We start from the raw sequence: 13,980 nt of genomic DNA, 5'->3' as shown, positions 1-13,980 counted from the left end.
CATTGCATCGCTGAGTGATGCAGTCTCAGCTTGCATCATAAAGGCTGCATCCAGATACTATTGGACTGTTTCAGTTTATGTGTTTGAACCTAAATGGTTCATTTGAAAAACAGAATAGTCTCTAAAGAGTTGTTTGCTCGTACTGGTTTTGACTCACCGCAACGTAAATATAGCTGCAACAAAGTGACGTTGCACGACCCACCTTTCTTCGCTGTGCGACCCACTAGCTCTAAATTATGCTTATTTTACCAAAATAAAATATGATCATGCCTTGACGTTTAATTTTTAATTAGGACAGTAAGGTCTAACTTTGCTCAGACAAAAGTCTTGTCACTAAACAGAAACAATGTCCAGTATAGAATGTCATGCTGCAATGGAGAAAGAATGAATACTGTGTTTGACTCCCATGAGCTTGGAGGACTGCATCCATACATCTCTACAATGACTCAAATCACTTATTAATAAAGTCATTTGGAATGCCAAAGAAATAATTTTTGCGTTCATCAAGATTCTTTGGATTCATCTTCAATGCCTCCTCCATCTTATTCTTACCCCAGGCATGCTCAATGTTCATGTCTGGTAACCACAAAATTATCAATGTGAGCTGACAAAATCATCTGGTTAGTTTTGATTTCTTGTACATTAATAATGTTTGGTGAATCCAGCCCCAGCACTACTAAGCCCTGACTGTTGTGTAAAAGGCAGTACAGGTTATACAGAGTATTTCTCTGACCTTTTGCACCACGTTCTCCTTCTGCATTTGGCTCTGTCTGAGTTTCTTCAGGAGCACCAGCTTGGCCTCCTCCAGCCGGAGCTCCTCTCGGAGAGCTTTGATCATCTGCTGCCGCTCCTCGCCGGTTTTCCCCTGCAGAACAAACACACAGAGGTTCATCTAACACATTTAAAAACTTAAGGGGGATTAAACAACTGAGCAAATAGATTCCTCCATGGGACGCTGTACCTTAAACATCTCTAGGTTGGCCTGGTGCTGTTTCTCCTCAGGATGAGGTGTGCTTCGTGGGCTGGACGCCTCGTTGTCTGATAAAATGATGACGTCTGGTGACGGAGTGCGTCGCTCTCTGACCATTTCGCTGTGAAATCCAAAATCAGAGTGAGCTTTTAAATAAAGGTCAGTTAACAACTTTTGACACCAAAATTGAATATTCCGTCTTTTGTTTACTCACTCTTTACTCAATCAAAACCTATTGGATTTTCTTTTTTTCCGTTAAACACAAAAGAAGATATTTTGAAGAATGCTGGTAGCTGGCATCCATTGACTTCTATAGTAACCAAGATTCTTTAAAATATTGTCTTTTGTGTACAACAGAGGAAAGGTTTAAAGGTTTAAAAATGATGAGGCATGTTTCATTCTAGGTTGAACAATCCCTTTTATTTATTTTCTGATATTTGACTTAAATAAAAAAAAAGTTCTGAAATGTGCTACAACTTTTAAACTTTCAAAATGACTTGAATCAGTGTTAACATCGAGCAAACAAAACAAGCAAGGTATGTTTGAGTATTTCTATAGTGCATTTCACATTCCTTTAGTTTCAGTTTCACTTTAAGTTGTTACACTCTGATAATTATATTAGATGCTTTATATAGTGTTTCAAGTCAAGTCAAACTTTATAGAGCACTTTAAATACACAGAAGTGAGCCAAAGTGCTGTATAGAAAATATACAACAAAATGAGCATAATAGTCTATAAAATACATAATAAAAAATATAGCTTAACTACCAAAAAAGGGACATAAAATAAAATAACCAGTTTTTAAGATCAGGTGTCAGATGCTAACAAAAACAAATGAGTTTTAAGAGCTGATTTAAATGAGAACACAGAAGAGGCATGTCTAATTCCAAAGTCTAGGACCCGCCACAGCGAAAGCACGATCCCTACTAAGCTTACGCTTTGTTTTTGGAACAATCAGAAGCAGCTGATCAGCTGACCTGAGAGAACGAGTAGGTTTATGGGGGTGTATCAGCTCAGAGATATAAGGTGAGACAAGACCATTTAGAGATTAAAAACAAATAAAAGATTCTTAAACTGGGGAAATGTGGATATCATTTGAGAGTACCGGTTAACAGGCGTGATGCAGCATTTTGCCCCATTTGCAAACGGGCAATAGCTGACCTGCTACTCCCCACATACAGTGCATTACAGTAATCTAACAGAGTGGTCATAAAAGCATTTATCACAGTCTCAAACAGTTGTTTTAGTATATATTTCTTTATTTTTGCTAATTGTCTTAGTTGAAAAAAAGCTAATACAGCTCTTATCTGATTGTCAAATATAAGATCAAATTTCACTCCTAAATTTGTGACTGCAGGCTGTGGTAACAAATCAAAACTGAATAGAGGAGTCCCAACGGTACCTTCAAAAACCATTACTTCAGTATGTTTTAGTGTTTGGCACCATCATTTCTGCTTAGTTCATTCACTTTTTAGTTTTGACTAATGATAAAGTCTAAGTGAACCAGAAGTCGCTGCAACTTTTAATGAATGCAATAATAATGTCTGTCTTTGCTTTACACTAGTCAATAGAGGGAATGAGGGAAAGTGAAATAAAACTAAACGTCTATAAACATATGTTTTGAATTTTAATGATATTTTATGATCACTTCTAAATGTACACGGCAAAACAATTGTTTTCTTTGTCAATTTTTAAGTGTAAAGATCTAAACATTCTTAAGTCAAGAAGCATTTTTAGTAGTGTTGTCACACTAGCGTTTTAAAGCCGTGAAGATCAGTCGATTCATCAGCTGATCACTCGTATGTTAGCTTATAAACAGACCAGCTGATCTTTGTGGCTTTTAAATACTCTAGTGTACCTGTACCTGTAGTTACAGTAAACACTGGTGAATTTGGTGAACTTTTGGCCAATCACAGTCAATTCTGTTGAGCACGTGAACACAATGGCAGATCAGCGGTTTAAGAACACTCAACAGCACTCAAATGTTAGCGGGAAATGGACGTTTCAGCACTGATTGATATCGAATTCCAGCATCGTGACAACCCTATTTTTTAGACAAGAAAATAATACTGTTTTGTTTTCAGAAATATTAAGTCAAAATTAAGTCAGTTTTTAACTTAAAACAAGCAAATCTGGCAGTGGGGTGAGAAAAAGAACCTTGTTTTTTAATTGAATTCAGTTCATTTTGTTCAGACTAGAGGTGTCCAAAGCAGGGCTTACAGGCCAAAGTTGGCCCACGGTAACCTTTGGTTTGGCCCACCAATATATCTAAAAAGAGAGGGAGAATGATAGAGAGTTGATAAGGGGCAAATGCCTTTGACAGAGATCGTCATTTCCAATTAAACTTAACTTTTTGTTTCTTTGCTTATTTGAGGAGCTACAAAAAAAGCCAACTAAAATTAAATGCTGTAAATGAATCAGACTTAAAATGTAAATACTGCAACATGACAGATAGAGGACAATGCACAAAACATCAGCGAGCAAATCAACGCGAAGACAGGAGCAGCTTGACTAGTGTACTCAGCATTGCTCTCTATTGTGTTATGAATGGGATTAAAGCTGCACGATTCTGGCTAAAATGAGAATCACGATTGTATTGCTTTAAATTAAGATCACGATTTTCTTCTGATTCTATAGATGGAAAATAAAGACTAATATGAGTAGGATATTATTATTGTTATTCCTCAAACATATGATAAAACAATAATAATATTATTGTGTGTAGGTCTACTGTTGGTTACTATGCTCAATTCTGTAATGGCTTGGAATGGTGGACTTGAGCAGACTTTGAATATGTCCTGGTCATTAATGCACAGTAAAGTGATGACATCAGAATACAACTATTCATAATTCTGATATTGAAATACAATGTTTGAGGCATATGCTTGTCATTTGTCATTGTCAACATTATTAGATCATTTTTTCTACTGATAAAAATCAGACATTTGTCATTATCAGATTCCCTCTTGTGTTATATTATATTATTATATAGCCTACAGCAGCTAAACTGACAGTGTTAAACATTTATTCTCATGCACAACACTCTGTGATCACTATGAAAGAAAAAAACATAGTAAATACTTGTCGCAATCATAACTCTGAAATGCGATATGATTACTTAAATGATGTGAGCACTTTCGGTTTCATTTTCACTGCTAAGTGCTGTTCATACATCCCGCGCGGCTCCCAAACAATCACTCTGTGCCACAAACTAAACGTTATTTACAACTTTATTACCTGTTATTCACAGCCTATGCAGGTTCTGTTTACTAAAGTAGAAACACGCACGTCTATCATTAAGTAGAGTGCACGCCCGCCCTCTCTGTGGCTCACAATCAGCAGCTCACCTCGTGTGTGATTTCGTGGCCACGCATTCATCATTACATGAAGACAGAAATGAAATTTTTGGGGGAATAATACCTTATAATACAGTATGTTTCAACACCATTTGGAGGTGTCCATGTCACTGAGCAACGTATATAAAACAACGTTTGGACTTGTGCGGCCGACTTTATGCTTCTCTCCTGAACATGGAAATATGATTGGCAGGATCGTAGAAATGCAGGGTCGAATCGCGATTGCGATCTTTTTTCGATTAATCGTGCAGCTCTAAATGGGATTATGTTTTTACTATAATAAGCTCATTAGAAAAGGTTAAAAATGACACTGCATCATTAACTAATATGTATTAAAGCAATTTTTCCTAGTTATTTTTAAATATTAGCAAATAAATTAGGAAATTACACATGGCAAATTTAACGTAATACGGTTTATGTATATTCAACTCATTAAAGTGAGGCTTTTGGCCCTTTATAAGAAAGTTTGGTCACCCCATTGGCAGATTACTTTGCTTGTTTTAAGTAAAAACTAATTTAATTTCGACTTTGGCTTGTTTCTTGTTTTAAAACAAGAAGAATGCTAAGTAAGAAAAGCATTTTTTGCAGAGTAATAACAAAATGCGACTTGTACAACAATGCAACCTTCCAGGGTTGACCTGGCTCATAGTCAAGTGTGACTTATTTCCTGAAAAACACAGCACAAAAATACACAACACTTGTCCCGAAAGCTCACCTCCTTCTGGCACTCATGTCAACTGGCTCATCCACTATGTTTTCCTTCCCGTTCTTACTGGGACCTCCGTGGCCCCCGACTCTCAAACTTCCATTCATCTTCTCCTCGTAGGCCACAGCTCCCATCAGCCCCTGGCTTCCACAGGGCCCTTTGCCCTCTGCCATGGCTGCCGCAACAGCCGCCCCCTCCAAAGCGGCCAGATCCTTACGTTTGAGGAGGGCGAGCATCTTCAGCCTCTCCATGGCCTCGTGACCGTCCATCTTAAGGCGCTTGGCCTCCTCCCGCTCATCCGGCGCCTCCAGACCCCGCTTCAGCAGGTTCAGCCTCAACGCCTCCTCAGACATCCGCTCCATCCTGTTTGAAAAAAACACACACCAGTTCAGCTTTAATCATTCAAAGTAGTGAGGCAGGTGCAAAGTTTATTATAATCATCGATTTCAATGGTGCCACAAACGTAAATATTGGGCTGTGAACAATGTGAAGCATTCATTGTTTTCTAAAGTGTCCACCTTCACTGACTTTCCCACATTCGAGAGAGTTACGGTGTGGAGAAGCCCCAAAGAAGCATACCATCCAGACTGTTGCATACCCAGAGTGAAGCATGGGGGTGGATCAGTGATGGTTTAGGCTGCAATATCATGGCATTCCCAAGGCCCGATACTTGTGCTAGATGGCCAGGTCACTGCACAAGGACTACCGAACCATTCTACAGCACCATGTACACCCAATTATTCAAACACTGTATCCAGAAGGCAGTGCCGTGTATTAGAATAATAATACACCAATACACACAGCAAGACATGCAACAGAGTGGTTTGATGAACATAAAAATGAAGTTAAACATCTCTTATGACCTGCACAGTCACCCGATCACTATATTATTGAATCACTAAGGAGTGTTTTGGGGAAGAGAGTCAGAAAACATTTTCCTCCATCTGCATCACAAGACCTGGCCGCTATTCCAGAAGAAGAATAGCTCAAAATCCCTCTGGCCACAGTGCAGGACTTGTATATCAATTATCCCCAAAACAAACTGATGCTGTATTGGATGCAAAAGGAGGCTTACGCCATACTAATGAATAATTGTGTTCTAAAATCAGGTTCATTGTCCAACCCCTGTATGTCAGGTTGGATTTTTATGTCTTGGACAAATAAAAAAAATAAAAAATTAAAAAATAAAAATAAATAAATAAATAAATAAATAAATAAATAAATAATAATTAATAATAATAATAATAATAATAATAATAATAATAATATATATATATATATATATATTATTATTATTATTATTTATTTATTTATTTTTATTATTTGTCCAAGACATAAAAATTATATATATTTTATAAATATATATATTATAATTTTTTTTTTCTTTTTCGAAATAGCAGGTGAAAGTTAATTTTATTGGCTTGACTATCCAGCTAGGAAAAATTTTGGCAAAACTGATTATACATGAGTTTAAACCAATGGGTTTCCAACAACAGGGTCATTTAACTTCAAAGTACCAGGTCACGAAAGAGTTTCTACCGGGCCTCAAGAATGCAAAAGTACTCTATATAAGATCTCACTTTACTGTGAGGTACCCCTTTAAGAACCAATATCCAAATATCCATAACTGAAGTGGAACTGCACAGTGTGTCAACATATAGCACCATTGTGTTTCGGATGTCCCAAGTTCAAGTCCTGGTTCACGGACATTCTGATTCTATCCCCCTCTCCAACTTCACTCGCACTCTACATACTGTTATATTCCAATAATGGCAAACAACAACAACAACAACAACATCTCAGGCTGTTGTGTGTAGTAAACTTCTATCTTTAATGGTTGAAGAAAAATGTAAAGAAATTGACGAGATCACTGAGATCAACTTTTAAAGAATGTATGTATTTTGTGTTGGCCACTCTTTGTATAACCCTGAGTTACTTTTTGGCACTCAGTCCTGTTTTCGTTAGTGCAGACGAAGTTCGTTAGTAAAAAAAGAAAGACAGGAGAAATGCCCGCATGTGTTTAGCGTTTTTCCTCATCGCAAACACAACAATAATCGGACGTTGGCTGAAGTCAGATGTATGGCAGAAGTAGTTCCTCATAAAAAAGGGTATTTGGACTCCATGTTTAATTTTCTTTGTTATATACATGATTATGCGGTCGAACTGTTGTATAAACACAATATCACACTCGTAGCAGTACGATATGGCTGTATATCGTCACTGGTGGGACACTAAGGCACTCGGCCTGTGGCCTCATGCCACCGGCACGCCTTCCACCAGTGCCAATATACAGTCATATCACTCTGCTACTCGTGTGATATTGCTCATATATATTAAAAAAAAACACCATTTCCCTTTTAAAAATTTGAAACATGCCTATACTTAAAATATTTAATGTCCCCGTTTTCTGCTATTGACATTGACTACTGAAATTTTGGTATCATAACAGCCGTAATCTGTAGGAATCAGTACAAATTCCCCTGCTTGAGACCAATGCAAATCACTTAATTATTCTTTTACAGCGAAAGAGAGAGGGAGTGAGAGTGAGAGAGAGAGATCTACTATGACTCCTCACACGCCCACAGACTTAACAGAGCCATTAGTCTGCCTCGTGCTGAGGCTGTGGACTTCAGTGCTCGAGAACCAAGGCCTCTCCAGGCTTAATTGATAAATTACATGATCATTACATACAAATCAGTGTAACTTTCATGGTTTGACTGAGGAAATTTGCTTGGGCTGCTAGTAGAGAGGGTCTCCCTACCTCACATTAGGCGCTTATTACGACAAGAGTCAATTCGGAGTTCAGACGCTCAGCTGAGCGGAGCTTCCCAAAACTCCCGCTGTCAACGTCACTGAGAGGGGACCCACTTTCCCCACTTGTGGGATCATATTTCTGCCACCAGATTACTGCGATTGAAGATTCAAGTCTTAAAAAACATCTCTAATTATAGTTTTTTCCCTGAAGGAGGAGAGTTTTACTCATGGATCAACAGCAACACATTCAGATGGTTAACATATTTCCTTACGTTTCTATTTTATTTTTATTTTTTATTTAAGGAAAACTCACCTACAAATCTAAATAAAAAAACGAGAACATTAAATAACATTATTAGCTTGCATTAAATAATTTCTTTGCATATTTGTATTAAATAATTTCTCTGGCCAAAGAATTTGTCATTAGCAGCCACTGGTATTACTATTAGGTTAAAAATCTTCTTTGGAGATTAAAATAAACAAATAAATAAAAATACATATCTAACAAGAAGAAAACAGTCAATGTACATGTTTGAAATTATTTATTTATATACATAAGTTTTTAATTTAAGCCAAATAAACATTCATTCATTTTTATTCGGTTTAGTGTGTGTATTTTCAGAGATCTGCACAGCGGAATGAACCTCTAACTATTCCAACATACGCAGTAGATTCCCTTCCAGCCGCTACCTACTATTGGGAAACACCCCTACACACTCATTCACACACACACACACTCGCACACACGGTAAGGCTGCACGATATTGGAAAAATCTGACATTGCGATGTTTTGTTTTGCTGCGATATATATTGTAATATGAATATAATGAAATCTGATTATTTGAATAGCTCTATTTGGAAAAATTTCATTGATTTAGATTAACTGGCATTAGGGCTGTGCAATTTAGGAAAAACATCTAATTGCGTTTTTTTTTTTGACAGATATTGCCATTTCAATTTGATTTGCGATTTAATTTTGTAGTCAAGCTTCAGCTCAATAATTTGTATCGTAGCTTCCTACTGCTAAAATGCAGTGTGTTAGTTAAAAAAAGAAACTGAAAAGATATTATCTCTTAACCAGTTAAACTCTGCTGTTATTTTGGGATTTCCACCTGGATTTTGCCTAACCCAATTTAAAAGCTTCCCAAATCCACATGCAGAGGTGTAAATGCAAAAATTTGGGGTCATTTTAAAGAAAACCCTTTGAATTTTCATCAAATATTTAAATATAAAATATATATAAAAAAAAATTAAAAATTAAAAATTATATATATATATATATATATATATATATATATATATATATATATATATATATATATATATAAAACATCACTATTGAAAGTGTTTAAAATAACTGTATATGTTGTCTGTGTTATAATAAATACCTAAAAAAAGAGGCGCTTTTTGTATTTTTTTTTTTTACTTAAATTTTAAAGTGTACCTGTTCTGTTCTGTGTGGTCTAGCGTGCTGTAATTAATTTTGGTGGTTCCTGCAGATGTCTGTAATCATAGGAAAAAAGAAAAATGTCTCTACCATAATCTATGCAAAAGTTATTGCATTCCAACTGATGAGAGGTGCTGTACAAGCCACAGGGATCGATCATTGTTTTCATATTTCACTGTTCTTTTGTTTGATCAAACAGAATTCACTGTGTTTAGACCACATCAGGCACAGTAACTTTTGTACAGTAGAATAAAAACCAAAGTGATGCATATGTGCATAAAATTTAGATTCTACACTTTCAAACGAAACCACTTAAGGGGGTCTGGTGCAATGCTAGCCCTTTCAATCTTAAAGCGAAAGTCGATGACGTCACGGTCAGTTTAACTGGTAAAATATTCAGAAATGAAACACTCATTTTTCTCTAGAGCAAACAGTAAACACAAATAAAATGACCTTATCTTTCTGCAAACAAGTTCAACTCAAATAAGAGATAGCGTAGCTTATTATACAAAAAAATTAATAAATTATAATAATACAGAACAGTTTTTAGCAAGACACTCATCGCTAAACTGTGTTCAGTTGGCTAGTAAGACTATCACATAGGCGGAAGTCACGCATTTGGTCTGTGCAGTGGAAATTAAAGCTAAATATATTTCATCGCAGCCTCTTGTGATTAGTTAATTACAATGTTTCAAATCTGGATTGGGATTCGATTTCGATTTAATCGCACAGCCCTAACTGGCATGATCGATGTAATTACGACATAGCAAAAATAAAAAGGTTTTCTGGGGAGAGTAACCATATTCAATTACAGAAATAATAACATGCTCATCATGTTTTAAATAATATTTGAATATATCTTTATCTGTTAATCTTTATAAAAACAATCTCATCCTGCGATGTGATTGTTGCGAATATACACATTGCAATATCGATGATCAAACGACACTACACGCCCAACACTACAGACAATTTAGTTTATTCAATTCACCTATAGCGCATGTGTTTGAACAATGAGGGAAACCAGAGCACACGAAGAAAACCCACACAAAAATGCCAACTGACCCAGCCGAGACTCAAACCAGTTACCTTCTTGTTGTGAGGTGACAGTTCTAACCACTAACTCACTGTGCTGCCCACAAATAAACGAAACAAGCAAAAAATAATAATAATAATAATTAATTTCTCTTATATTTGACACTCAACAAAAACAAGCATTTTTTCATATGGCCACCCTCTTCTCGTTCACTAATAACTGCATGGATTGTTTGTTTTTTAATATGCAAAGAATAATTTCTCACAAAAAAAGCTGCCTAATTCACAACACGTGCGTATGCATAATTTAATTTGCTCGCAGCCTTGTTGTAATGTTAATGAATTGAGTAATCTAAATGAGCAACCACAAGTCTAAAAGTTAGTGATTTACATAAAACACAAACTGAATCTCCATATAAGGGCTTTCTGCACAACCTTAATCACTATGAGCAAACATGTGATGCACTCTTTACATGTGCAACAAGATTTTAGACCATACGAAATACAAGTGAAGTCAAAATTATTAGCCCTCTGATTTTTTTTTATTTTTTATATTTCCCAAATTATGTTTAACAGGACATTTTCACAGTATGTCTGATAATATTTTTTCTTCTGGAGAAAGTCTTATTTGTTTTATTTCAGCTAGAATGAAAGCAGTTTTCAATTTTTTAAAGCATTTTAAGGTCAAAATTATTAGCCCCTTTTAGCTATATTTGTTTTCAATAGTCTACAAAACAAACCATCATTATTCAATGACTTGCCTAATTATCCCAACCTGCCTAGTTAACCTAGTTAAGCCTTTAAATGTCAATTTAAGCTTAATACTAGTGCCTTGAAAAGTATCTAGTCAAATATTATGTACTGTCATCTTGGCAAAGATAAAATAAATGAGTTATTAAAACTATTATGTTTAGAAAGGTGTTGAAAAATCTTATTTTTTTTCATTTGAGGAAAATATACAGGGGGCTAATATTTTTGAGTTTAACTTTATATATTTTGACAAACTTATTGAAACATTCTTAAGGCCACTTGGAGTGATTTTTGCAAAACCTTCCATTCCTAACATGTTTTTTTTTTCTTAAATGCAAAATGAATTAATAACAAAGTCAGTTTTTGCATGCAAATGTCACCCCTTAATTCATACAAGCACTTTGTTAGTAAATACGAACCGACTGACAACCAACTGTGACATTTAACAATGCGCTTTTTATGGTTCCTATATACTTCAAGCGCAATTGGGGAACAAACTTGCATAACATACTTTTAAACAAAATCAGACCAGCGCAAAGATTGCTTCAGGAGACTAAAGGAGCTTCTGGTAGACTTTCTTTCAAACTGTCACTGGTGTGTAGGGAACGGGATTAAGTAATGTTGAGTATGTGTGGCTCAGCGGCTCAGACTTTACAATTCTGTCAGATTCAATTGCTCTGTTCAGTCAAGGTCAAACGTCAGCAAGCAAAAACAAACACTTAAGAACTGCTTGATAGGAAAAGGTTACATGCAATTCTAATGCCTCATCAACAAGACAATAGATTTAGCTTAATCCACAAAAGTTTCATATCATTTCGGCCTTTCGTACACATGATACTGATGTTGTCGGTGCCCTAAAACAAACTTTCTGGACTACATGCTACGAAGTTGGAAAAAATTCAATTAAACTTTTTTTTCTTTTTGGGATTTTGAAAGCAAAACTTTCATATCACTATTATTAGATGCTTTCTTATATGCTGTTTTCTCACTGCTGTAATTTTAGGCCATGCCCACACATACACAGGTAATTTTACAACTTTATAAGTTTTATAAATCTTTATGAGTTTTACCTAATTTCATCCACATGACAACGCAAAAACACCCTGTGGTGCATGGGCACCAACAGGGGGCGATAATGACACTTATGCTGCGTTTACACCGAACGGAGAATCAAGAATTAAGAATCCTTTTTATGATTTTCAAATTGCATACAAATCAATGCTAAAGTGAGAAAAAAGGTGCATTACTATCCAGTGGTTGAACAATGCTGAATGTGATGCATTTGCCCTGAACGTTCGGAAATTGCCTAGTGTCCGTCTTCTGTGTTGGCCAATCAAAAAGGAGAAAACAGCATGCACGCTGACATCATGAGGCTAAAACTCCGGTTGTATCATCCACATGACTGATCACACTGTACCCAAAGTTTTGGAAAATCTTCATCTTGGTCAGAGCTTTAAGAAAGTTGCGGTTTCAGTCACCTGATACTTTCAAGGTATACTGCGGTTTGAAAAAGTCAAGGTTCTAAAACCGCCTAAGTTTTCTGTATTACCATTCCAAAAGTATGCGTAGTATTTTATTTATTTTTGTTTTTTACTTTTTTGTAAGTTTTTTAGGACAGCAGTATCTCCTGCAGAAAATATATCCAAAGAAGTCGTTTTAAATTGTAAAAAAATCTGTGTTTTTGAAACTAATGAAGACAGCAGAAGATAATTATTCATTTGAATTATTTAGCCCGACATGTTCACTGCTCCAAAATACTTTAAATCTTTTAAAAAATAAAATATATTGTGTTCAAATGAGTTTTTTTGGTTTGTTTTTTACCAAGACAATATATAAAATAATATATTTTAGAGGAATAATCAGAATACCGTGATACCGTGAAATCGTGATATTTTTATCCAATTTTCATCATAGTGTCAGACTCTTACACCGGCCCATGCCTACTTTTGCGTCCCAAATCACATACATATACTACTCAAAAGTATATACTTTTTAAAAAAGTACTTACTTTCAGGGTGTGTGTAACAGAAGAGATTTGCAAGGTTTGGGACATACTACTTCCCTGTTAACTGATCGTTATGTTGCTTAGTTTTGTCTGCCGTCAATAATTAAGCATTCAGAAGTTAAGGTCCAAACAAATCTTGATGTAAATTCACATTGTTTTTGCAGATGAAATAGAACACTGAATACGCGGTTTAAATATGTTCCAGTTGGCTAAATTGATTAACAGTCATTCAAAATATATTACTGGAGCCTCTCTACTAGACGGTTGGTCTTGTGTGTCCGCCATGTTTGTAGTTTGTTTACAATTTCTACCCTGAGTTTGTAGTTGTAATCAATTTTACGTCCAACGTGCAATGTATTGTGGGAAATATTAGTGGTTAGAGTATGGAATATTAGTGGTTAGAGTATGGATGCGCCTACACTGAAGTTTTACTATAGAAATAGTAAACCATCCGGGAACCATTGGCATATTCTTTTCAACATACTATGGCTTGGGACATACTAACGCTATTTTTGAACACTATTTAGGATGGATATTATGCAAATTGGGACGCAGCATGCGACAAACAGCGAAACTGCATCAGAAAAAAAGTGCGGTTTTGAAAACAACCATATTTGTGTGGACAGGGCCTTAGTTGAGAGGAGAATGCAGAGAATACATTTACACAATGAACAGAGTACAGCTGAAGTCAGAAACTTAAAGAATTGAGAAACTTTGAAAAGTTTATGTATTTGCGCATCTCTAAATTTCATGAGGTGTTGGTGAATGTAGTTTTAGAGTAAAGTCAGTTCGTCATAGGACACAGAAAAAGAAAACTTTAGCGCAGCAGACTAATATAAAAAATAACTGCTAAATATAAAGTCTGGAAGACATCCTCTCCATTCAGGAGTCGAGTATAGTCACCGTAAACATAATTTACACTACAATGAATGAAACCACAAAATCCTAAGTGCACAG

At 35.7% G+C, this 13,980-nt stretch overlaps 1 protein-coding gene across 6 annotated transcripts in view; it reads right to left on the bottom strand.

Moving 5' to 3' along the window:
• Positions 1-13,980, bottom strand: part of gatad2b (GATA zinc finger domain containing 2B) — a 90,534-nt gene that overhangs the window by 22,962 nt on the left and 53,592 nt on the right. For 5 of the 6 annotated variants that reach the window (XR_015945220.1, XR_015945219.1, XR_015516024.2 and 2 more), the window contains exons 2-4: positions 5,042-5,395; positions 962-1,091; positions 734-865 (exon numbers count right to left, since the gene is read on the bottom strand). Coding sequence is in view for 2 of the 6 variants with exons in the window: in XM_087294642.2 (XP_087150768.1) it covers positions 734-865; positions 962-1,091; positions 5,042-5,394 (615 nt within the window). In the remaining 4 variants the exon portion in view is untranslated. 6 annotated transcript variants of the gene reach the window in all.

This window comes from Danio rerio, chromosome 19 (genome assembly GCF_052040795.2).
Source record: "Danio rerio strain M-AB ecotype USA chromosome 19, GRCz13ab, whole genome shotgun sequence".
Lineage (NCBI taxonomy): Eukaryota > Metazoa > Chordata > Actinopteri > Cypriniformes > Danionidae > Danio > Danio rerio.
The sequence above is the reverse complement of the archived record's forward strand: the minus strand, read 5'-3'. Positions and strand labels throughout refer to the sequence as shown.